This window comes from Cibotium barometz, chromosome 52 (assembly GCF_041138505.1).
Source record: "Cibotium barometz isolate CiBa-2024 chromosome 52, ASM4113850v1, whole genome shotgun sequence".
Lineage (NCBI taxonomy): Eukaryota > Viridiplantae > Streptophyta > Polypodiopsida > Cyatheales > Cibotiaceae > Cibotium > Cibotium barometz.
The window spans coordinates 15,436,575-15,460,755 of NC_141097.1; the positions used below are offsets into that span (position 1 = coordinate 15,436,575).

The 24,181-nt window shown below is 45.1% G+C and overlaps 1 protein-coding gene across 4 annotated transcripts in view; it reads right to left on the minus strand.

Moving 5' to 3' along the window:
• The window catches only part of LOC147608855 (uncharacterized), a 61,102-nt gene extending 40,805 nt beyond the window's left edge, over positions 1-20,297 (minus strand). The window contains exons 1-9 of one of the 4 annotated variants that reach the window (XM_086788158.1): positions 20,182-20,297; positions 19,901-20,031; positions 15,941-19,734; positions 15,583-15,822; positions 15,339-15,471; positions 8,837-8,989; positions 8,454-8,713; positions 8,273-8,336; positions 7,950-8,156 (exon numbers count right to left, since the gene is read on the minus strand). In XM_086788158.1, coding sequence (XP_086644284.1) covers positions 7,950-8,156; positions 8,273-8,336; positions 8,454-8,713; positions 8,837-8,989; positions 15,339-15,471; positions 15,583-15,822; positions 15,941-19,503 — 4,620 coding nt within the window. In that variant the 5' untranslated portion in view covers positions 19,504-19,734; positions 19,901-20,031; positions 20,182-20,297. Of the gene's footprint in view, positions 1-7,949; positions 8,157-8,272; positions 8,337-8,453; positions 8,714-8,836; positions 8,990-15,338; positions 15,472-15,582; positions 15,823-15,940; positions 19,823-19,900 lie in introns of all 4 variants that reach the window. The other 3 variants (XM_086788156.1, XM_086788157.1, XM_086788155.1) reach the window with 3 other exon arrangements.
• Positions 20,298-24,181: the final 3,884 nt, after the last annotated feature.

The window sequence follows — 24,181 nt, forward strand, 5'->3', positions numbered from 1 at the left end:
GATTGCCTCCCTTCCAGTATTCTCTGGAGGCACCCTCTCTCACTCTCACACGGACAGAGATTACCAAACTCATCCGTCAGGATTTAGTTCAGCTGGACATTAGGAGGACATGGATACAGCCGACTGAGGAGCTGGGCACGAAGATGGCTTTCTACAGAGAGCATTTTCTTCAGCTCACAGCAGATGGTTTTGTGATCAGACCCAGTTACATGGATGTACACTTGTCTCATGCAGTACGATGTGCTATTGGTCAGATTCGCACATCCTCACACCAGCTTGAGATTGAGATTGGCCGATATAGAGGTATACCAGCTGAGGCCACGATATGCCGAGTATGCCATGGGGAGCCAGAGACAAAGCTGCATTATATATGCCATTGTACTGCATACTATGAGATACATGGTCGTTTCCACTGTTTATTCAGAGAGGGTTTTGGACCACTTTCCACAGTCATGGGGTACCAGGACCAGAGGTGTTTGGGATTGTTCTTGCTTGAGCTGCGGAGACATAGCGATAGCCTGCTTAGGCGCACAGAGAGCCAGACTCAGAGGCACATTACAGACTTCTTTAGTCCAGCCATCACTGCGCCAGATGGACCACAGCAGCAGCAGGACATGGATACCGCCCACACCAAAGGTACACTGATTGATCGTGCGATTGAGCTTGGGTGGTCCAGATGCCCACGACTACGGAGGAGGGCATCCCAGCATAGACGGAGGTTGCAGCGGCGGATTCAGATTATTCTTGCGAGGCATGCGAGACACCCAGTCAAGGTGCTGACCACAGAGGATATTGAGGAGATCCACCAGCGTCCGATGCGGCACATATTATGAGATGGAGGCACCTCCATAGTGTACCCCTCCGTCCCACATGATATTGTATCCCCTCACTATATTCCACTCACCTCCATAGCGTACCCCCCTCCTCACTATATTCACACCCTATAAGGGTTTTTGTTTACCTTCCATTTCCAGTTTCATTTTCTAGGTGCCAGTAGCATCATCTTTATTTTTCATTTTTCATTTTCTGGGTTTTTTTATCCAGACATTGTATCAGATCCACCATGATGTAACTTTTGGTCTCATAGGTCATTATGGCCTTTTGAAGACGTTAATATAACATTTCATTTCTCTCTCTCTCTCTCTCTCTCTCTCTCTCTCTCTCTCTCTCTCTCTCTCTCTCCCCCTGCTTCCCTCTCCCGCCTGCTGCCTATCTTTCTCTCTCTTCGCAACAGCCCCCTCTGGCCTCTCTCTCTCTGTGGGAAGCGCTGCAGATACGCACAGAGCTCTTCCTATGGCCAAGGGTTAATAAATTTTTAACCCAAAACCAGCCTTTTTCAGCCCAAGACAAGATGGAGAGGATCGACATTGAAGACCTGATCAAGGCAGCCATCCAACAACACAAGAAAGAGACGGACAATGCAATTAATATGGTCAACCGGAGCCTTCTTGACAAAGTCAAGAAGCTTGAAGCGCGGATAGCAGCCCAAGATGCAGAGATCGCAAATCTAAAGAAGGAGATAGAAGAAGCACGTGCTCAACATAAGCTCGAGGAAGGTGAAATTCAGCCCGTCATGATGGAGGAGCTGAACACCATCAAGGCCCAAGTGAGAACACTTCAAGAGGGAGAAGAAAGAAGGCCCGGGAGACCTCCTCGTGGGTGGAGGTGCTCACGAAGACGCAAAAGCAAGTAGATGAAACGGAGAAATGGATAGAAGTGGTGAAGAAAGGTAAGAACAAGGAGGCCGAAAGCACATCTACCTCGAAGATTATCAACCTAACCATTGAGGAGGAACAAAGAAGAAAGACAAGGGAACTTCATGTGCGGATCACGGGTCTTAAGGACGGTGACAATGTAGAGGAGGAAGCCAAAGATTTATACACACGCATGAACATTTCGAGGCCTACACACACGGGGGCTTGGACAGTGGGCAAGAAAGACAAGAATGGAGGAGAGAGCTCGAAGGAGAGAGCTCTCATTTTACGCTTACCCACCTTGGAGACCAAGAAGGATTTCTTGGCCAAGCGCTCCGCCCTTAAGAAAACGGGCATCTTTTTAGGAGATGACCTTACCTTGGCAAAGCTAGCACATATGAGGGAGTGCATGCCGGAGATTAGGGCAGCCAGAGAAAAAGGGAAGATAGCATTTTACAGAGGAGGCAGAGTGGTGATACTAGAGAGACGCACCACCTGACGGTGCGAGACCTATGGGACCAGTCTAAGACTTGCAGTATGGAACTGCAACGGAGCATTGAGACTGGATGTGGGGGCCTTTGAAGACGGCTTCAGAGATAGGGGGAATCATCTTCTACTCAGAGACACATCAGGCCCCAGGCAGCACATTACCGAGAGTGGCGGGATACCGATGGGAGATGACGTAGACAGGAGGCCCGTTCGAAGCATGGTGGTCGCGGATCTCGAGGAGTTGCAGTTCTTTTTAGAGAGGAGCTTCAGCCACTCATCCATGTTATGCGCCGTGATGAGAGCGCGAGGTACATGTGGGTCAGAGTGAGGGCAGATGAGGGTAGACCCCTATACATTGCTATATGTTACTTTCCACCCAGCACATCTCATTATGCAGCGCCCAAGGGGCAATCTCCATATATGATTCTAGATGAGGACATATGGGAGTTCTCCAGGGAGGGAGATGTTATCATACTTGGGGACTTTAATGCTCGAACGGCTCAGTACCAGACCTTCTTTGACACTTCGGAGATTTTGAGAGAGATAGATGTGGAGGAGATGTGTTTGACCCGGAGATCACAGGATGAGGTGGAGTGTACTGAGTATGGGAGATACCTCTTGGAGATGGGGACTGTACATGGGCTGGCCATTTTAAATGGCCTAGAGAGGTATCCACTTGCCAGTGGCTTTACTTGCTTTCCACACAGACATGGGGCCAGCACAGTGGATTATGTTTTAGCCTCGCCAACCTTCATCCCGAGTACCCAGGATTTTGCGTTTGGCCCCAGGCCCATCGGAGTTACAGTGGATCATGCACTTCTCTCCTTTACGGTGGATTTCCACTACAGTACCCGCCAGGTTGGGCAGTCCTCCTATCACCCGAGATATACCTTCTGCAGAGAGACTGATGGAGTATACACCGCAGAGATCTACAGCTTGTTGAGTGCAGAGGATCCACAGAGGCCATTAGCAGAGCTCACACAGATCCTGACAGAGGCTTTACATACAGCTGCAGCGACGGCCTTCCCACACACGCAGCCCACAGTACGACCACGTCCTGGGAGCATGCCCTAGAATAGTTGGTATGATGATGACTGTAGGGAGCTCAAAGCTCGGCTACAGAGAGAGGTGGCCACAGGTGTTACTACATATAGACAGTCACGCATCATCTTCCGATCCCTCATTCGGCGGAAGAAGAGAGCATTCTTAGCTTGGCTAGAGAGAGACACATATCAGTTGTTTTTGAGTCAGGATTCTGGGGAGGCCTGGAGATTGCTTAGAGAGCACCCCCCGCCTCCGGCCATTACCTCTCCAGATACATGGGGCGAGTATGCAACCTCCCTCTACACAGTACCAGAGCAGCCACCACTACCGAACCCTCCAGAGCCTTGTCCACCCACTTCTACCTTCTCCACAGCAGAGATGGTGAGGAGGGCCATCAACAAATTGCATACAGGGAGGGCACAGGATCATGAGGGCATTGTAGCCGAGCATTTCATACATGCTAGAGATATGATTGTAGACTTGCTAGCTCTCATGTTTAATAGAGCCATGTGTGAGGGGTTTCCTGGGACTTGGAGTACTTCCACGATTGTGACGGTACTCAAGTCTCGAGATCCGAGCCTGCCGACTAACTACCGCACCATTATGATTGGTCACTCGCTGGCCAAGCTATATGCCTCTATTCTTGAGCACGAGTTGAGCAGATGGGCAGAGAGACAAGGGGTCCGAGCTCAGGGACAGGCCGGTTTCAGGAGGACATTCTCTACTTTGGATCATATCTTTACCCTCAGGGCTATCATTGAGGAGGGCAGAGCACATGGGAGGAGGATCTACTGTGGCTTTGTGGATTTCCGCAAGACCTTTGACACAGTGCCCAGAGCTAACTGATGCGCAGGCTGCAAGACTTGGGGGTTCCATGTGGACTCATTTGGGGTATTATGGCACTTTATGAGACAATAGTTGGGTAGGTGCAGGGTCTCTCCCAACCAGTACACTCCACTATAGGGGTGAAACACGGTTGCCCGCCCTCTCCGACTCTATTTGGACTATACATTGATGAGATCTCTGATTATATTGGGACACGAGGGGACAGAGGAGCCCAGTTGGCTGGCACTAGGATACCTCTGCTCTTATATGCTGATGATATTGTGCTTATAGCAGACTCACCAGAGGGTATGCAGAGGCACTTGGATACTTTACATGCTTATGCACAGGACAGTGGGCTCTCAGTTAACCTTGGTAAGACCAAGGTTATGGTGTTTAACACTACAGCTCAATGGGTTTGGAGATCAGCGCCTATTTTCACATATGGGCAGGAGACAGTGGAGTATGTTGACTCATACACATATCTTGAAGTGGTGTTCATTGGGCCCACATTTTCCATGAGGGGGGCAGCAGAGGCCAGATTGACTAGAGGATATGCAGCACTAGGAGGTCTAGAGAGGATGTGCTCGCAGGTACAGTTTCAAGAGCCACGCACTAAGCTGTGGCTTTTTGACACGCTGGTCACATCGGCTATGCTATATGGAGTACAGATCTGGGGGCCTAGCCTAGATCATCACAGTCGATCAGGATGCACATACGATGGATGGAGATCGATGGAGAGACCACTTGTGTCCATGATCTCCAGGATGATTCGGGCTAAGGCCTCGGTACCCCATGAGATTATTAGAGCCGAGATGGGAGCACCACCGATCGTAGTCGAGGCTCTTGCCAGATCAGTATCCTTCATTCATAGCACCTGGGAGCTTCCCCGACACCGGTATGCACGACTTGCTTTAGAGTCCTCTCATCAGCTAGCCATGGAGGGAGACACTTCATGTTGGTATGCGCAGATAGCATCCTAGTTTGAGCTCCACGGGTTCAGTTTAGACAGACTTCCACCCTTCCAGTACTCTCTGGAGGCACCCTCTCTCACCTTGACACATTCTGAGATTAGTAGAGTCATCAGACAGGACCTCATTCAGTTGGACACTAGGAGGACATGGCTAGAGCCCTCACAAGAGTTGGGGACGAGATGGCTTTCTATAGAGACCATCTTCTCCGCACCACTGAGGATGGCTTTATACTTAGACCGAGCTACATGGATACCCATCTGTCTCATGGATTGAGGTGCGCCATTGGGTAGATCCGCACCTCTTCACATCAGTTAGAGATAGAGACAGGCAGATTTAGAGGCATACCTCCAGGGGACAGGATTTGTCAGATTTGTTGGATAGAGCCAGAGACTGAGGAGCACTACATCTGTCGCTGCACAGCATTGCCTTTTCAGAGAGGGATTTGGACCACTGGCTAGAGTCATGGACTATTGTGATCAGCGATGCTTGGGTTTTTATCTCCTGGAGATCCGCAGGCTCAGAGTGTCCATTATCAAGAGCAGACGCCCGACTGGCAAGGAGTCCACACAGAGACAGATTACTGACTTCTTTAGAGGGACTACTCGGGCCGACAACCCAGCAGTGGGCACCCCGTGGGACTCTAGTTGAGAGAGCTATCCAGTTGGGCAGATCTAGACGCCCGAGGGTTCGCGGATCCTCACATCGGAGACGGTGCCTACACCGGAGGATTCAGAGCATCATTGCGAGGCATCGGGCTCGTCCGACCAAGCATCTCACTATGGCAGATATCCAGGCCATCCGACAGAGACCCATGCTAGAGCTCCTAGGATGATTACGACTCCAGCCATATACTATTGTACTCACTGTCACTTTTGTACTCCCCCATATTCATGTATCCATGTACTCATGTACCCCATTTTGACTAGTAGCATTAGCTTCCCACTCTCCCTAGTAGCTGCTTCCGGATGCCCCCTACTGATGTATTGTGGGGCTCGATACTTACCTTCAGTTCTTTCTTTTCTTTTCAAGACAGTGTATCAGATGTCACATGGTTGTAACTTTGGTCTCATAGGTCACTTTGGCCTTTTGAAGACGTTAATATAACATTTCATTTCATCTCTCTCTCTCTCTCTCTCTCTCTCTCTCTCTCTCTCTCTCTCTCTCTCCATGTATTTTCACAAGCTCACCATAGTGCACACCATGATGATGGTGATGATGATAAGATAGACATACAGCTAGTCTATCTTCGTGTATGAGTTTTTTTCAGTTTCATTAGTCTCTTTTTTATTGCCCAAAACCACATAGAACTTTTGCACCATTTTTTCTCTCTCATAGACTAATTGGGTCTTTTGAAAACGTTTAATAAAACTTCATTTCTTTAGTTCTCTCTCTCCCTGTCTCTCACAAAAAAAAAAAAAAAGACAAGGCAGTAAAGAGACACAAACACCCGTAAAGCATTATACACGAGACCCTAGAGGAGGAAAAACACAAGAAAGCCTGCTCCCTTCATGTGAGGTATGTGGGCTACTTCCCCCAAGGCACATGCTTTGGCACTCTACCAAATGCTGGGCATAGACAGAACAGCCCCCGCTTCCAACACATACATGGAGACTAGGGAAGGACATGACACGAGAACGGCCCCTTATCATCAATTTCCCCGATGTCAATAGCAGACAGACCTTCTTGGATAGATGGGCACACAAGTTTACATAGGGAATGATCTCACCCCCGCAAAGCGTGCAAGTGGGCGGTGTACAAAGATGGTCAGAACATTATCACTAACTGTCGCCACAAATAGGGACACGGGGTCTAAGAGACCAAACACCTCAGGTTCGCAATATGGAACTACAATGGCACCCTGTGGTTGGATCCACGAGATTTGAGCAAGACTCTCACAGGCAAGGATGTCATTTTCTATACAGAGACTCGTCACAACGCCCTAAGAGGGATTTACCATACATACCCGGGCTCGAGTGGGAGTGAGATTTCGAAGGAAAGACCCACACATCAGGAGTGCGTGGCTCGTAAGGGGGAGCTGTCCTTTTTAGACCCAATCTCCAAGAGATTCTCAGCATCCTCAATATCTTTGGGTGTGGCTACAACTTATTGGGGACAGAGTCATCCATATTGTTGTGTGTTATTTTGCACAGAGCCACTTCCCTTCCACCGCATAGCATGGCCAATCACCGTCCTCGTCATTATATGGGGGTATTATGAGTTCTCATAGCTGGGGGAAGTCCACCTTCTTGGGGACTTCAATGATAGGATAGGGAGTCACCAGGTCAAACTACTTGATCTGGACGACTCTATCACACTACTGGAGCTGACATCACTGACACAAGGTTACTGAGATCATCACAAGACCGTGATGAGGTTGTTAGAATATGTGCGTCTCTGTGTATTTGGGCAAAGCCTATTTTATGGGCATTTATCTATTTTCTATGTGTAGTTGGTCATGGAGGAGTCGGCCAGCTCCTAGGGGCTGTCGACTAGTTCCCATATTCACTATATAAGGAGTCTCCCCATTATTCACTATTTCCATCCAATCCCTTGCACATTGTTCAACACAGCTATTGCCATTGTAAAGCTGGTTGTTATTATAAAAGGTGATCTTGTCCACTCTCTCCATCTCCTTTGCTCTCTCTCTCTCTCTCTCTCTCTCTCTCTCTCTCTCTCTCACTTGTTCTATTTATGCTTCCGCCTGTGCATTCTCCAACACTTGTGTCACAAGTCATTTGCATACCCATGTGTGCTGGCAGAACTTCCAATTAAACCCTATGGCTTCGACGTTCGTACTATACCTGTAAGAGAACATACATTGTGCAAAGCTACAATAGCCTCTTTCTTTCTTTAGGGACTTCAATTTTAGTAAACAGAAGGAAAAAGTCATGCCAAACTAGGAGCGTTGGGTGTAAAGCACAAAGACCTTGGGATAAACTGAATCGAGAGCGATGGCTCGACTACAATCGGCAATAGCATCTGCTATGTGACCTAGGGCTTGTGAAGCTGCAGCACGGTTGCAAAAGCATACTGCATTGTAAGGGCGTGATTCCCCATTGCATGCCAAAGCAGCTGTGTAATGTTCAACTGCTTCAGCATGTTTGCCCACCTGAAAAGCTTCATTTCCAGCAGCCTGCATTAGCCACACAAACGGTGAAACAAACATATAAGCATACCCATTGAGATCAACATGGCAAAACTCTCCTTAGATTAAATATCTTGAACCTCTGTTAAAAAGAGAGGGAAAACCTTGTGTCGCAGCAGGTCACGTATACTAGCTGCAAATGGTGCCAAAGAATCTGAGCTTGCACCCCTGACAATGCAAACTTTCATTATAAACAGCTTTGACAGCATAAGCGAATTAAAGTAAGAAATGAACTGAACAGAGGACTTGTGAAACAAAAAATAGAGGTCTAAAGACAGTAATTACTTGTCGGTTAGAGTGGCTGACACTGCTTCTTCGTGTTTCGTGACCAAATCAAGTGACTCATCCAGCCTGCCAAGGTGATATAAGGCTTTTGCACTCAACCGCCAACGCCATAGCTTGAGATGGAGATTCTCACTACTTTGAAATGGCAAGCTGGGATAATTATCTTGATACTGCTGCTCATATACCGCAATGCCATGGTTCCGCTCTGCAGCAGGCAAGCTTTGCTCACACAACTGCACAGCTTCCTCGTATCTTCGAAGCTGCAAGTCATTCTTTTCTGTTAATACTGACTCTCATAGACAGTCAATACTCAGTAATCTTTTTGCCCAAGCATGCTTAAGGCAGCAGCTGCAGAGACTAAACAAGATCAATCCCCCACTTACAGAGAGCAAAACTTGTGTTTTAAGATCATGAAGCGGTTCCGAATAGGAGCTGATTGATAACGCCTCATTGATGAGACGTAATGCAGCTGTGGAATCCGTAAAATTTTCCTTCTGCAGAAGTTCCAATGCTCTATCTGAATAATCATCCAGTTGCTGTAACAAGACCCACGAAACATCACAAAATCATGGGCATATGCCTCCAGCAATAGAAAGAATATAAAAAAAGCTTACAATTTCAGGAAGAACACAATATTTCTAATGAGCAAGTAGAACCTTGGACCATAGACTAGAGATCTAATTAACCAAGCATAAGCTGCCCACTGATTGTGTTTTCAGATTTTGTTGTAGATACCCATCAAATGCAGCACGAGTCTAATTACAACAAATAGTACCCTGATTTGAGATTTGAGATATGAGATTATTGAGCTTGATAGTAAAAGTGTGTTTTTTTTTTAAAGATAGTCGGTATTTCACCATGGAAAACGGGTGTTCTCCAATAGGTCATTGGCTTACGCAGGGATGTCGAGGGAGACACTTTGGGTACTGTCAAGGCCACCACATTGGTAGAACCATCACATCTACAAGGATAAACAAACTTTCTTTTGCAAGAAACTTCCCCTCAATGCCCCATATCAATTCCGCCATGACTCTATCTAGTATTGTATTTGAGGATTCATAAAGGTCCACAGCGTATGGCAGAAGATATGCATTGCTCACATCACATACAAGAGAAAGCCATTCTACCTCATTCCGGGCATAACAACCTAGCCCATGAGGGCAAGGTCCCAAGTATTTTCCCAATAAATCATGCCATCTATGCATGGTATGAAGCCTCCCAAGTTCAACAGGAAGATGGACAGAGAAGTCATAACCAAATGGACCTGCGAGATGGCTGCCACTTCGGGAAGCCATGCCACTCCAGCATCAGCATGCACTCGCAACTTTACAAGCCGGTCTGATAGTGGCACTCCCCAAATGGCACATAGTCCGAATTCCTACACCACCCCTGTCAGGTGCACAAGGAAGTGCCATGGCTACTCCCTGATCATTTCCCTGATTTGGCAGCAGTATTAGATGCATTTAGGGCATCTTCATCAGCATGCATCAGGTCGGCAGCAATTCATCGCACATATATCAGGTTGGCAGTAGTAGAATATCAGTCGGCAGCATTGTGAGTCGGCAGAAAAGTTAACATTTTATCCTACATATTTTATGTCACAGGACAAATCAGCTGGTCGACAACAGTTGAAGCTGGCCGACCAGTATATCAACATCCTATATACAGGCAGAGCAAGTTAGCTCATAATTCATCTCTCTCTATCTTGGAGTTGGATCATGTATAGGCAGTAGAAGTGGTCAGTAGCCCTTTTGGGGGGATGGCCTATGGCCTATGTAACCTTTTTCTATGTACATAATACATTATATTGGAGAACCTATCTATCTCTCTCTCTTCTCTCATGCGTTTTGCGTTACTTTTCCTATAGGGTGCTCAAGGGCTGCGATTAAGGCATGAAGGCTTCCGCTATGTCACCACCCCATCCACCACTATCATCCGTGCTGAACCAAACTAAGTATATGATGGTTAGTGTGATCATTTTGCAGTTGAACAATTTATTCATTAATTTGTTTCATATTTCCATTGGCTAAGATTACAGATCCACAAGACAAAGTCCACCTGGAGGCACCACATCTTACATGCTCCTCACGCTGCCATGTGGCAATGCAATATCCCACATAGTGGGTTGGGGTCAACTTGACCCCTCTATATAGGGCTTAATATATATACCTAGATTAATCCAAGAACATGCCCAAATTCACCTTTTAGGAACGTACACGTTATATAGTCATAGTACTATAGTAGTCAACCCACAAGACTATATAACTATCAACTCCATTATGCATAGTATGGACTAGATACTACAACATCCCCACTAACTTCATCAGTGCCCAATACTCGGTGTAGAAATCTGTATCAAGATATGCTCTCAGACACGCACTCCACACACACACACACACACACACACACGAGCATATATTCACACAACGCCCTTCATATTGAGTTTCTGTCAAACCTCCAGAGATGCAGGGCAGACTCAGCCATAATGAAGCCTGGCACTAAGGAAAGTAGCAAATAGAAAGAATTAGTTCTGCAAATAAGTAGTTGATAGGGCAAATGCACCGCTAAAGATAGAAAGAATTAGCACAATATCAACTCGCCGCAACTCGGATGAAAACTTCACAATGTGAAATCTACATGTCCGCTAATATGGCTGAATTATATACCTAGATGAATCCAAGAACATGCCCAAATTGGTCTCCCCTCACCCCCCACCTTGGTGGTAGTTTCACAAGATCTTCAGGTGGGGGGACCCAGCCAGTTGTTGGCCTCTGTCCACGTGCTATACTCTGTTGTTCCGTATACTTTCATGGTATCAGAGCCTCATTGGCTCCTGCTCGGCATCGGGCTTTGCTTCCAAGGGGAGTGTTAGAATGAAATTTTGCACTCCTGCTCCTCACGTTAGCATGTGGCAATGTAATATCCCACATAGTGGATTGGGGTCAGCTTAACCCCTCTATATAGGCCTCATCCCCCACATTTATGGTGTTTTCACGGGGTCTTCGGGTGGGGGGGGAGGACCCGACCGTTTGTTGGCCTCCGTCCGCATGTTGGTGTCTGCTCGCGTGATGCTCTATTGTTCCGCATTCTTTCAATGTGGTGGTAGCATTGGTCGAGTCTTCATGTAGATCCGGCCACAGGGAATTATGTATGACTTGAAAACCACATTCCTCCCAACCCCACTACATGACCGGTTTTACCGACTCTCCCAAAATGGTTCACCAGTGCTAACATACTCCAACAAAGTCATTACCATGGCACAGCAATTGGGAAAATACGAGGAAGAAAAGTTGACGCCGTTCCTTAGGGGGTTGGATACTAACATCAGGTTTACCATACGAAATTACGAGCCTCAAACTTACGATCAAGCTTTGACTCCAGATCAAAATCAGGAGATGATACTGAATGGAGGCAAGCCCAAGCAAGACCAACCATCCTCCAAATCCCAATGGCAGCGGCAACAACAGCAACAACAATCATCATCCCTGCAAGGTATGGGAGCACAAGACAGCAAAGATAATAAGGACATTACTTAAGATTCTCAAAGCAACTCAAGAGGTCAGCAAGACAAAACCTAGGCAGATGTTGCAGAGAAGGCCAAGGAGGGCATTACAGGAGATCATCTCCAGCCACAAGAGCAAAAGCTACACCAAGCAAAGAACCAATGTTTTTTTGCCATCATGAGGGGCATAGTAAGAGGGATTTCACCAAGTGGAATGCTAAGAAGCCTGCCAAGCAACCATCCTCTACAATAGCCACCACCAAAGCTACACCTATACCTCCAACCTTAGTCTCTAATGCCGTTCATCTTATGCCCACTTTAATCCACTACCTCCAATGGTGTTTGATGATGAACATGAGGGCAAGGCTACAAGCTAGAAGAAGGGTATGATATGTGTCTATGGCACAACAAAGGGACATCAATTCATTGTCCATCCGCTACAATGCCACCGCTAAAGCAACACCTATACCTCCAACCTCGGTCTCTAATGCCATTCAGCTTTTGCCGACTTTAAATCCAGTGTCTCCAGTGGTGTTTGATTATAAGCGAGGCTGGCGAGGCTGCAAGTCATAAGAACCTTCTAATCCGTGCATATGGCACAACGAAGGAACAACAATTCATTGTCCTCATTGACATGGGCAACTCTCAGAACACCATAGTTGGTTGCTTGTACCTTGGTCCTTAGTACCATACGATTTGCTTGTGGATGGGTTTACACATGGTCTCTGCACGCATATCACTCAACAAGCTCAGTAGTGTCAGTTACGCCACATTTTCGCAAGACTTCATTGTTTCACCTCTCTTGGGGTGTGACATGCTTCTCAACATCCTGAGGTTTAGAGAGTTTGCGCACATTCCCAATTGAAGGCAGGACACCTTCACTATTGTTGATGGTCTTCATGATCTTGTCATGGTTCACGAGAATAGGAGCATTCCTGGAATTCCACTCATTTCTCATGTCCATGCCCGATGAGCAGTATAAGCAGCGGAGCTGACGGTGCGTTGATCGATGTGCACAGTCAACAATCTGCTATTCAAACATCAAATGTCATGTGCATCCCACACTTGGATGCCACATGGACATATCTATACAAGCAGGTGCAGGACCTAGAGTGAAAATTGGTCCCTTGTGAGCCCCAGTCCGGGACGAGTCAGCCAAGGTACCACTCTAAGCGTCCAAGGTCAAGTGTACAAGTTCTGTACACGGTCTTGGCTAGGCGTGCAAGTCCTGCACATGAAGTATTGCCAGTCCGTACTGTGCGTCACCCTCTGGAATGATGACAAGTGTTCTAGGTGTTCGGCTTGTAGCAAGATACCAGGCAGCTAAGAAGTAGAGCATGTAGTTGCATGTAGATGGAAGGTGAAGCCCTGTGGGCCACCCCAAAAAAAGGTTAATACCCTTGCCTAAGAAGGGGGTAGGCCTTGTAGAGCACCCTAAGGGCCAAGAAGGCCCATGGCCAAGCCCAACAGCCAATACATGTCTGGACATGCTGTCGGCCATGCCTAGAGGGCCTGGGCAGCAAGGCGGCTAGGCCTAGATGGCCTGGACAGCCTGTCAGAGAACCTCATAGCAGCCTAAACAGTGTGGCTAAGGCACAATGGCTGCCAGACAGCAGCCTGGACAGCATCTCCAAGGCAGCCAGCAATAAGACAAAAGGCGCCTATTTAAATGGCAATAAACAGGTCGTGGGAGATAATTAAGCAGGCCCACAACTTATTAGCAACCACCGACCAGCATAGAAAAGTGCTATAAAGCATAGGCTAGAAAGTCATTTTAGTATCTCATAATTCACAAAGTGTTGAAGGACTACAAGGGCCAGGACAGCCAAAGGAAGCCCAAGCAAAGGTGAAGCTTGAAGGTCAAGAACAGATCAACCAAAGGCTGAAGTTTTCCAACCACGGGCAGATCTACATATTTGAGTCTTTTCTCATCATTCAATAAAGCAAATACACCATCCTTGGTGGGACCCAATTGGGTGTATTGTGCCTTATTGTCTCTTCTCCCTCTCCCTCTCTCTCTCTCTCTCTTTTGCACTCTTACTTCTGCTACATTGTGCAAATCGTCAGGAACCAAGGTGTTGAATATTCGTTATCCGAAGTATAATCCTGTCCGTAAGCTTCCGCATGTTACATCAAAACCTTTAGAGCAACAAATGGTAGGTCTCCTTCCGCAACTTTGAGACATCAGGTCAAGGAATGACCTCCCGCCCAAGCTCCCACCGGTTCATCCTGAGGATCATCAGATGGAGTTGGTCCCAAAGACAGTACCTCCCATTAAATTCCCCTATCACCTAGCATTGGAGGGGGAGCTAGAACAAAAGTTCATCAAAAAGCAAGATAAGACCGCACGGTTATGTGTGGACTACATTGCATTTCATGCACCAACACATGGTTAGACAAAAGCACAAGAAGCCTGCACTAGGCAAGCCAACCAGTCAAAAGGAAATGTCAACTACAGAGAGGGTGTCACGTGCACGCCCGTGCCATGGCTAATCTCCAGCATGAACAATCTTAATCCCTGATTAATCATCAGGTAGGACGGCATGTAGGTCATCATCCGGTGTCATCAACAATAGCACATCATCATCTTCGTCATCATCATCGTCATCACCACCACCACCACCACCATGATTATGATGATGATGAGGTAGATATATGAAAGAAGGGACTCTTAGTAGAAACAATGTTTAGATAAAAGAAGGTTTCTACCCAGTGGGGACAACTAAAGTTAATGTAGTCCACACCTGCCAATAGAAGATTATAATCTACAGAAGAAATCACTTTTAACAATATGACCTTAGTAAAGGCATACACATACGAAGGGGTGATCTGAGGAGGGTTGAGGCAAGGCTGGCTGCAAGGCATGGTGGAAGTTGCAGGAAGCAGGAATAGATCATTTCCGAAGCATGACCGTATCGAGTAATGGCGCAACAGGGGAACACAAGAACTATCAAACATAGCAGGGACACAAGCAAAAAGCCACGTCACAGCCACGAGCACCCTGTAGCAGGGTCACACTTCATTTCAACAGAGCAGGGTCCTGCTACACAGGCAAAAGGCACCCAAAACAGTTGCAACCTCCTCCCAGCAACGAACTCAGCCACACGGGCGTCCTGGTGCCCCCCATAACCCATTCCCTTCCCCTTCTCAGTTTACAAGGAAAGCAAGCAGCTACACTGAATGCCTTGTTGATATGGAAACTTCAAGAGGACACAAGTGAGCCCCTGTAGAAGCCAACTAAAAAACAACTTGAACTTACAACACAATGCTTCCAGTTCAATAATGCCTCATTGTGGGTTCTAGCAGCTACATTCAATGGTGTGAACCACAATCGAATGCATTTAAGACTTGTAAGCATTAAAACATGAGCCAAAGGGCAATACCTGAGCCTTTTTTGCTCCCTCCATGGCTTCTCCTATAATTTTAGGGTCAGATTTGTTCCCCTCCTTTGCATTTTTCAAGCACTCCTTGAAATTACCTGCAGCCGCCTTGCTTTCACCAAGCGCTAGATGACAACTACAGAAGATGTAGCAGAGTTTTCAAGATTTTGTAATCATAAACAATAAGGAGCTTTTCCAAAAAAAAAACATATGGCTCCCATACTGTCAACAGTAAGACTGAACTGACCTCGCAGCACGCAGCCTTACACGAAGAAAACTGGGGTCCACAACCATGGCTCGCTTACAGTCAGCAAGAGCCTCCCTCATTCTACCTACTGCCATTCGGGTGGCAGCGCGATTACTATAACACAACATCGAGGCTCTTATACAGCTCTTTGAGGTTTCATCCGGGGAAACACTGCTTGCACCCTTAGAGTAATACTCTTCAGCTTTGGGAAAGTCCCCGTTAGCATATGCCTGATTTCCCCTGTTGATTTAAAAAAAAGGTGAATTGAAAATCACTGTAACATAGAGTGCTAACCTGTTCCCAGTACTGATTTATGTATAAAGCACTAACATCTTTAAGCAGGATAATTACAACTAACCTCAGGCGCCATCGCTCACACACTTGTTCTGCTGCAGCACTTTTCACTGCACTTGCACTTTCAGGCATTCCAGTCTCAAAGCGATGCCCAGGAAGAGACGAGTCTGAATCAACTGCCTTTTGGGTAGCAAGTTCGTCAGCATTCTTGTTGTGAGCAAAAAAATGGTTGGTTTTCATGACCGATGTCCTTGATACCCTGATTGGCCCTTTCTTGTCAACTGAACCATGTGACAGCATGTAATCAACTCCCATTGTTGCTTTAGACACCCTGCCTAGGTCTGCTATGCCAGGAACATCAGGCCCAGGTGATGAGTCTATTTCTACTATAGGAGTAGAGTGTTTCATATTATCAGCTGCCATCTCTTTTTGAATTCTCCGAGCATGTCTACGAAGCATGGAAGAGGACACCGTGGGGGGGGAGCTGGCACCAAAAGCGAAATCCGTTCTGTGGTTGCTCTCTTCAGCATTTGAAAAAAGGTCATAATGGTCAGTTTCAAATTCATCCTCTCTTCCTAATTGCGAAGGCACCCACGGATTCCCAAAATGAGTAGATGCACTCTGCCCTTCCTCAAGAGCTGACCTCTTCCATTTTCCACTCCTCTTACTTGAGATACTGGGCCCAGTCCACTCATTTGACTGTTCAAGCAATCCAGATTCTTGGTTGCCATCCTGGATGTTAATATTTCCATGATCTTTTCCAATACTTAGATTGGCAGCAGCAGCTCTAAGTTCTTCCATGCTCGGACTCTCTGCAAAACGCATCCAATCCTCCCTGTCATCCATTTTCAAGCCAGGCCAGTGTTCAGTGGAGTTATCCAAAAGCTGCTCCAGATTTGCTGCCCCCAAGTTTGATGCAGCTTCATCTGTGCAAGGAGAAAAATCCATTGAAGAGATTGTTGTCTCTTTTGTTGAAGTTGTGTACATCCCCCCTTGGGTAAGGGTACTCCTTCTTTGTCTATTTATTCCCCTTCTGTGCCTCCTTGAGTTTGAGGATGCACGGGCCTTTTTCTTCCCCATGGGCAGCACATTATGTGCTTCTTTGGTACTTCCTTGAAATTCAAAACACTGACTCGGAAATGATGGCTGGTCTCCTGCTGACCATTGCTCACCTTTTGTGGGTGAGCTCTCAGAATCTGATGAGGAGACAGGACCTGAAAACTCGCCTGTTGGAATCTCGTTGCAAAGCTCAACAAAGGGGGATTGTTGCATTGCAAAATGAGAATTTAGATTGGGGAAAGAACTCACAGAAGGCCCTCCGTTCAAGGAGATAGCAGAATGTAAAACTGGCTGAGTGCACACACTGAATGGCCCTTTTTGAAGAACACCAAAGTTCTTCACAACATCGACTGAAGTAGCTGACCAGGTATCATCATATCTTTGAAAATGCTCAGGAAGAATGCTTTCCTCACATCCTGAAGCAAAATCTTCCTTACTTTCTTGCACATTGTCATCCTTTAGGTTTCCAATCTTCTTGCTAGCCGACGGCAATATGGTACCAGATCCTCCGTAGGCAATTTCACTGTTTGAATCCACTTGTATCTTAGATGCCTGGGAAGAACCAAAAATGAAAGGCTTCGGCACCTCCTTGCTCCCAATGTTCCATACTGGTTCCTGATTCTCTTTCTGCTCATTCATTGCTACATCAGATCTGCCCATATTTGTCACTCTCTCATGAATCTCTTTGATGGGCGACTCACCAAAAGATTTTTTATTAAACCTTTGTCTGTCTGAAGGTTTTGATCCTTCAGCAGCATCTTCCTTCTGGTTTGGCAACTGCTTAGCAAGTTCTTCCCCATAAGAAGCTGTTGATTTCACCTGGCCAGTATCAGGTTTCCCTAGACGTGCACCACATTTTGCCATTTCAGCAATAAAATTAGCTGCACTTTCGTCTGAGAGTGCATCATTAATATAGTCACCAATGGCACAGTCATCTGCCTCTTCTTCTTTAAAAGGTGTCCCTTTCTTTAGAAAAGTCCAAGCATCTTCTCTAACGTGCCCATTATCCTCTCTACAGTCTTCAGTGTTCTTGGTAAATGGCCACCAAGAACGAAAATGCTTACCAATATTTTGCATGTGGTTCAGATGCTGTTTTTCTTCATAATTTGATATATAATCTTGCTGGTCAAAGTTGTGTGAATGCATGTTGTCATTAGTTGTACTAGACAGACTCTCCGGATGCCAAGTTGACCCATCAGCTTTAATACCCAAACTGACCTTTGGTTCTGACCAGTATGACGGCTGCAAAAACTCACTTGTCCCAGAATCCATATCTAAATTATCCTCTGGCCAAATGCCAACATCTGAAAATTGTGAGCATTCAGCATCATCAAGATGTGAAGACTCCGTGGCTGAATCAAGGCCAGCATTTGAAAGAGGAGAAGCATCCCTGCTGAATTCAGATGGCAATTGTCGAGAACCAATGCCCCCAAGTGCAGCTGGCCCTTTTCCTTTGACCAGATTGCTGTGTCTCTTGAACTTGCTGGTCCGTATCCTTGAGGAAGATGCCACAACAGAAGAGTGAGACATCTTCTGCTGTAATGCACCAGCTTTTAGGCTGGTTCCAGATGACCCTGATGCACCAAAAACAAAGATTTCTGGGGGCTCCCTCTGGCTAAATAAAGGTTGTGACTCACTGAAACTTGAAGGTGTGACACCATCACTTGCCTGTGCTGTAAATGGAGTCTTGTTGTCACCTGGACCTGAAGCAGATGTAGAATGGCTATTTTCCACTGGCTGCTTGACACTTTCTGAAGAGACTGAAGCCGAGTATGTGGATGGATACTGGAAAGCTGATGAGGAATAAAGGGGGCGGCTCTGAAATGATAACCCTGATTCCCAGTCTTTTCTTGACTCCTCTCCTGAATAAGGCATTCCAAAGACTGAATCTTGACTTGAATTTTTGTCAAGGGCTGCAAACCTCGAGCTTTTCTCATTCTTCAATTTAGTGTTTGCTATCACAGGAACCTCAAACATTCTCCTCCCACCTTCATCGACCAGTCTTCCAGATGATTTGCCATTGACCTGAAGCTCCGGCACCAAACCTTTGGGTAAGAACTGAGAAGGATTTAAACTGGTTGTACCATCAGCGGAGGAAGTCGGTTGAGGTGGAAATCCAAACCTAAAAGGGGAAAGCGACGGGTCAGAGGGCATATATGCACCAGTCCCATTTACAAATTGTTGCAACTTGTCATCATTGGATCTGTATTCTGTTGTTCTTCTTACTGAAGTTGCCTCTTCCTGCTTCACTTCATCTCTTACAATTTCCCTCCCTGTAGAAAAGGTGTGGTGCCATTGTTGCTCCTTCGGCTCATTTTCCATACTGATACCACTTTTAGAAGCTAAGGATGTAGAGGAAAAAGAAGAGGCTGCTGTCAATGGTGATGATGATGAAAGCACATTGACTGATGAGAGATCACGCCAAAGAGGTGGTGTAGGAGGATTGCCCCAGATAGAAGATGAAGGGTTCCCGTTGTAAAAGGAGCCCGGCTGCTGGATAATGCCCTCTCGGAAAGATTGCCCTTCGTTTTTTTGACTTGAACCTCTGACTCCCAGCAGCAATGACATGACGGGGCCTCTATGTGCTATGATACGATAGAACTCAACTAACTTACAGGCATACGAGGCTCTTCTGTGTCAAAATACAAAACTGATAATGCTGTGCTGTAACAAACCCTCTGATTTAATTGATTCCTCAATGCTTATGATCACATGCTTTAATTCATTCCCTCTGATTGACAAACGCATTTTCATAGTACGCTCATTCATCATCAAATGCAACATAAAAGGGCCGATGACCTGCAATCCTGTGCTATGCATGGATTAGGGGTTGCAGAACACCCCTTTAATAGCTTTGTAGGCCATTATACTTCATTAAAAAATCTGCCTAGCATTGAAAAAGGCAATGATCCGCAATGATGTACAGGACATGGATTAACGCTTTTACGGGGATCAAAAATTTTACCTGGTGGTCAAGCACGGTGTGACGACATGATCTGAGTGCAGAGACACTGCAGAAGGGCGATCAAGCCACCATCATCTACATGAATGGAAGGAAAAAGTCTTCACAGACTGATCCTCATTTCCTTCAAAACCCTGCGGTTTACTGCATCAAATCAGAGCGACGCATGCTATGTGATCAACTTAGCAAATCGGTGTAAAAACAATGAAAACTCGAAGGTAGGATGCCGCTCCATCGCCATCGCCGGGATCACGAAGAGATTTCGTGTACAGATGTCACCCTACCTGAGCGAAAAAACCCTTCACTGCTGCTCCATCGCCGTAGCATAAGAGAGACAGAGCCACACAAACAAAGAATGCCAATGTTTTAAGGTAAAAGTAACCCCTGGTTGATGGAGGAGATGACCACCGCCTCGTCCAGTCACCTCTTGCCCCATTAAGCCCGATCTCCACCGGCCAAGCCCGTCGTCAGCCCTGAAGCACCGGCGCACCTGGCGGCCCGGTCGTAACTTGTGGATTACTGCCTACTGGCGGTGGAAACCCTCGACCTCGTTAAACAGTTACCGGTAGGCCAAGAAATCATTTTAAAAGGTCACCCTAGAATTTTGTCAGGTTTTGAAATTTTGAATTTAACTGCGGTCAGTTGACCCCACTCGAGTTTTCATGAACCCCTTAAGGTTTGTCTAAGACAACCTTGGGTTCTATAACTTCTATTTAGGCATGCCACTTAAAGCGTGCTCTAAACAAATATGTGGACACTGGAGCCAATACAATCTCCTTTTTTATTAAGAAGGATGGGTAACCGAACCATTTTTCGTCTCGAGGCAAGGTTCGAACTTGGGCTCTCCACTTGAGAGCTAACAAGCTACACCAACTCGCCCACCCAAATACAAGCTCCTTGGAAGAGTGGGAGGTCATTAATGACACAAACAAGGAAAGCACCTATGCCAATGAGAGATTGGGGGGGAGGGGGGAAATTTGCAAAACTATGCAAACCAAATAGACCTACAAATTACAAAACTCCGCTCTGCATCTACATACTCTACCTTCCACTACATTAATTTATGCAATGTATGCCTAGCAATGCATTAGTGGCCATGTCAACATATCACTCCACCTACTGTTGGAACGCTTATGCCGCACATGTGTGAGCATGCTCAAACTGGCTAAAAAGGATTGATTCTCTTCCAGAAATTTATAATGGGATTTTAGGATGTTGTAAATAACTGCTCTACCAAGAAGAAAAAAGGGGGGGAAGAAGGCAGGGAGGAGAAGGGGGAGGAGGGGGGGGGAGGGGGGCTCATCAAGCTACTTTTCATCTTCTCCCATATGCGTATCAAGTTTTTTTTACCTCCACTTGATGAATACACGACATTTTCATACCTTCTTGTGCTAGGAGAACTCCTGTGCAGACCAATTCAGATTGGTGTACAAGTTAATTACCATATCAAGTGAGAGAAGGAACCTCCCATAAGTCAACTTCAAACTAACATGTAACCTAATTCCTATTGTCAAGTGAGAGAAGGCATTTCACATTAATGGTGGAGAAGGAAACTCTCATAGCTCACACGGCAAAGGATGATGCTTTTCCACTAGATGGTTAACCCCAATAAGTCTTTAAAATATTAGGAAGAATAAATGAGTCCCACCACTATTATTATGAAACAAAATGATGGCATGTTCCCTCTTGCAAAAGAGAGCAAAACTCATCTCTTGTAATCAACTCTTCTATTACTCCAAACTTTTTGCTTCCACTTGGTGAAGACTACGTTTTCACGCCTTGACTTTTGATAGATCCTACACAGCTTTAAACTAGCATGCAAGCTAGTTTCCACAAAGATTGCATTTCACATCAATGGGTACGGCACCTACTATAACATTTTCATACCCCAAAGGAAAAAGCTTTTATACCACATAGACTAAGCAAGAGCCTTCTCACGTTATAGAGTTATGTAAACTGTAATTTCATCCAAAGGGAGTGTGCCATGTCCCAAATCATGAGCATATTTTACCCACCTCAACAAACATGGACTAAAGAGTATGCATTGAAATGATGAACAATAGTAACTTATTCAATATGTTTGGTCATTGTTTATGCTATTGTCTTTGTCATTGTTGTTGTCTCACAAGTATATTCTTTATCAATGATTCCCTCTCCTTCTAGTGCTCTATTTTTCACATTATTGTTCTTCCTTTTTTCTCACCAAAGTTAATATTAGAGCATTGGAACATAAGGCTTGGTAATCAACTAATATGGTGAGGAAGACCTAGCCAGATCCAACAATATTATCATTCTTTATTATTGTTGTTATTATTAATGACTACTTGTTCTTCTCATTCCGCTTCTCTCTTTCTACGTCTCCTTTTCTTTTGTTGCATCTCCTTTCTAACTTCCCCTCTTTTCCTTGTTTCTTTATCTTTCTTAAGACAACATACATAAAGAGGATGTATTCTAACTGATTAAAGTTTTATAGCCATATAAATTGGCAAAAGGTCCCCACTTGAAATAAAAGCAATTCTTTGTTCCACTTTAATAAAAATTTCAACATTTTTAGCCATTGCATGGTTTACTCAAACCACTTCTTATATCCTTACTCATGCTCTTATATAGATTCTTTATACCCATAAATATCATGAAGCTAAAAACAAGCCAATCAATTCAAAGCGTAAAACAAGCCAATCAATTCAAAGCGTACATTTGTTTTATAAGCCCTAAAATACAAAGAAGAGGAATTAGAAAAAACAATTAAAGGAGCATATGCTCCTCACATAGTGTGCTTGTCAATCTACCTTTCCTTATCTAAGATATAGCACATGTAAGAAATAATCCCCACATCAATATGAAGATTAGTATTAAGTTAAGTGAGATTGGCATGGCATGCTCACTTATAGACACTTTTGATGAAATATAAAAAGAGTATGCAAGTTATCATTATTGATGAAATTATGGACACTTAGGCAAAAATGACTTGAAAAATAAGGAAAGGGAAACTCGACATGCTATAAACAGGACAAAGAATTATGATTCTTGACAACACACAAGAACCATTTGCAGCAATACGTGAAAGAGTGGACAAAATTACATTCAACAATGCTAGCCAAGCACTAGGCACGTAAAAGGAAGAGATGTGAAGGGGCACACAAGGAAGTCCAAGGACTACCTAAAGAGCACTCAGAGACGTAGCAAAAAAAGGAATTCAAAATTTGAGAGAATGTGAGCGATAACACCAAAAAACTTAGTCAAACTCAGTTTGGAGCTTGTTGATTTCAAGAAGAAGGTGGCATCACCATGTCAAGCCTTGGTTGTGGTCAATAGTTTAGTTGCTTAATCACACATAGTGGGTCTCTAGCTTGGAGTAAATGTAACATAAGACCCCCATCAAGAAGATAAGGTAGTTGATATGGTTGAAGCAATATGAGGTGGCGCTAAGATGTGAAAGTTCTAAAATGGAATTCATTGCATACCTAAAGAAGGTCATAGTTGAGATCAGCTAATTTCACAAGCTTGAGCTACATTCAAACCAAGAGCCACCTAGTGATAATGAAGATTTGGGCTCAACTAAGTAGGAAACTACTCACACATAGAATATGAGCCAAAGTGGCCAAGTACAAGGGAGAAGCTAGATTCAAACCAAGAGCCACCTAGTGATAATGAAGATTTGGGCTCAACTAAGTAGGAAACTACTCACACATAGAATATGAGCCAAAGTGGCCAAGTACAAGGGAGAAGCTAGATTTAAAAATCAAACCTTGGGAAGTCGAATGCAAAACTAGCCCAAAAAAAACGCAAAGCGAGCTTGCTTTTAAAGATACTTAAGACCAACTCAGTTTTCTAGACCATGAAAAGTAGGTTGCTATCTTAAAGTAGACAACATGGGACATAGAAGTAGCCCATGCTTAAAATATATAACATTTTTCTAGACCATGAAAAGTAGGTTACTATCTTAAACTAGACACCATGTGACATAGAAGTAGCCCATGCTTAAAAGATATAACATTTTTCTAGACCATAAAAAGTAGGTTGTTATCTTAAAGTAGACACCATGGGACATAGAAGTATAGCATTTAATATAAAAGCATGGTATGTTCAAATGGAAAACCTAGAAGCAAAGAAAGAGACAATCATTGTGATCTAATCATTCAGAGAAAGAAAAAGTCCAGACACAAGTAAATAGGTAATGAACAAAACCAATGTATTTAATTTCAGCTGGTTAAAAATGTATTTGATTTCAGCTTGTTAAAAATGTATTTGATTTCAGCTTGTTAAAAATGTATTTGATTTCAG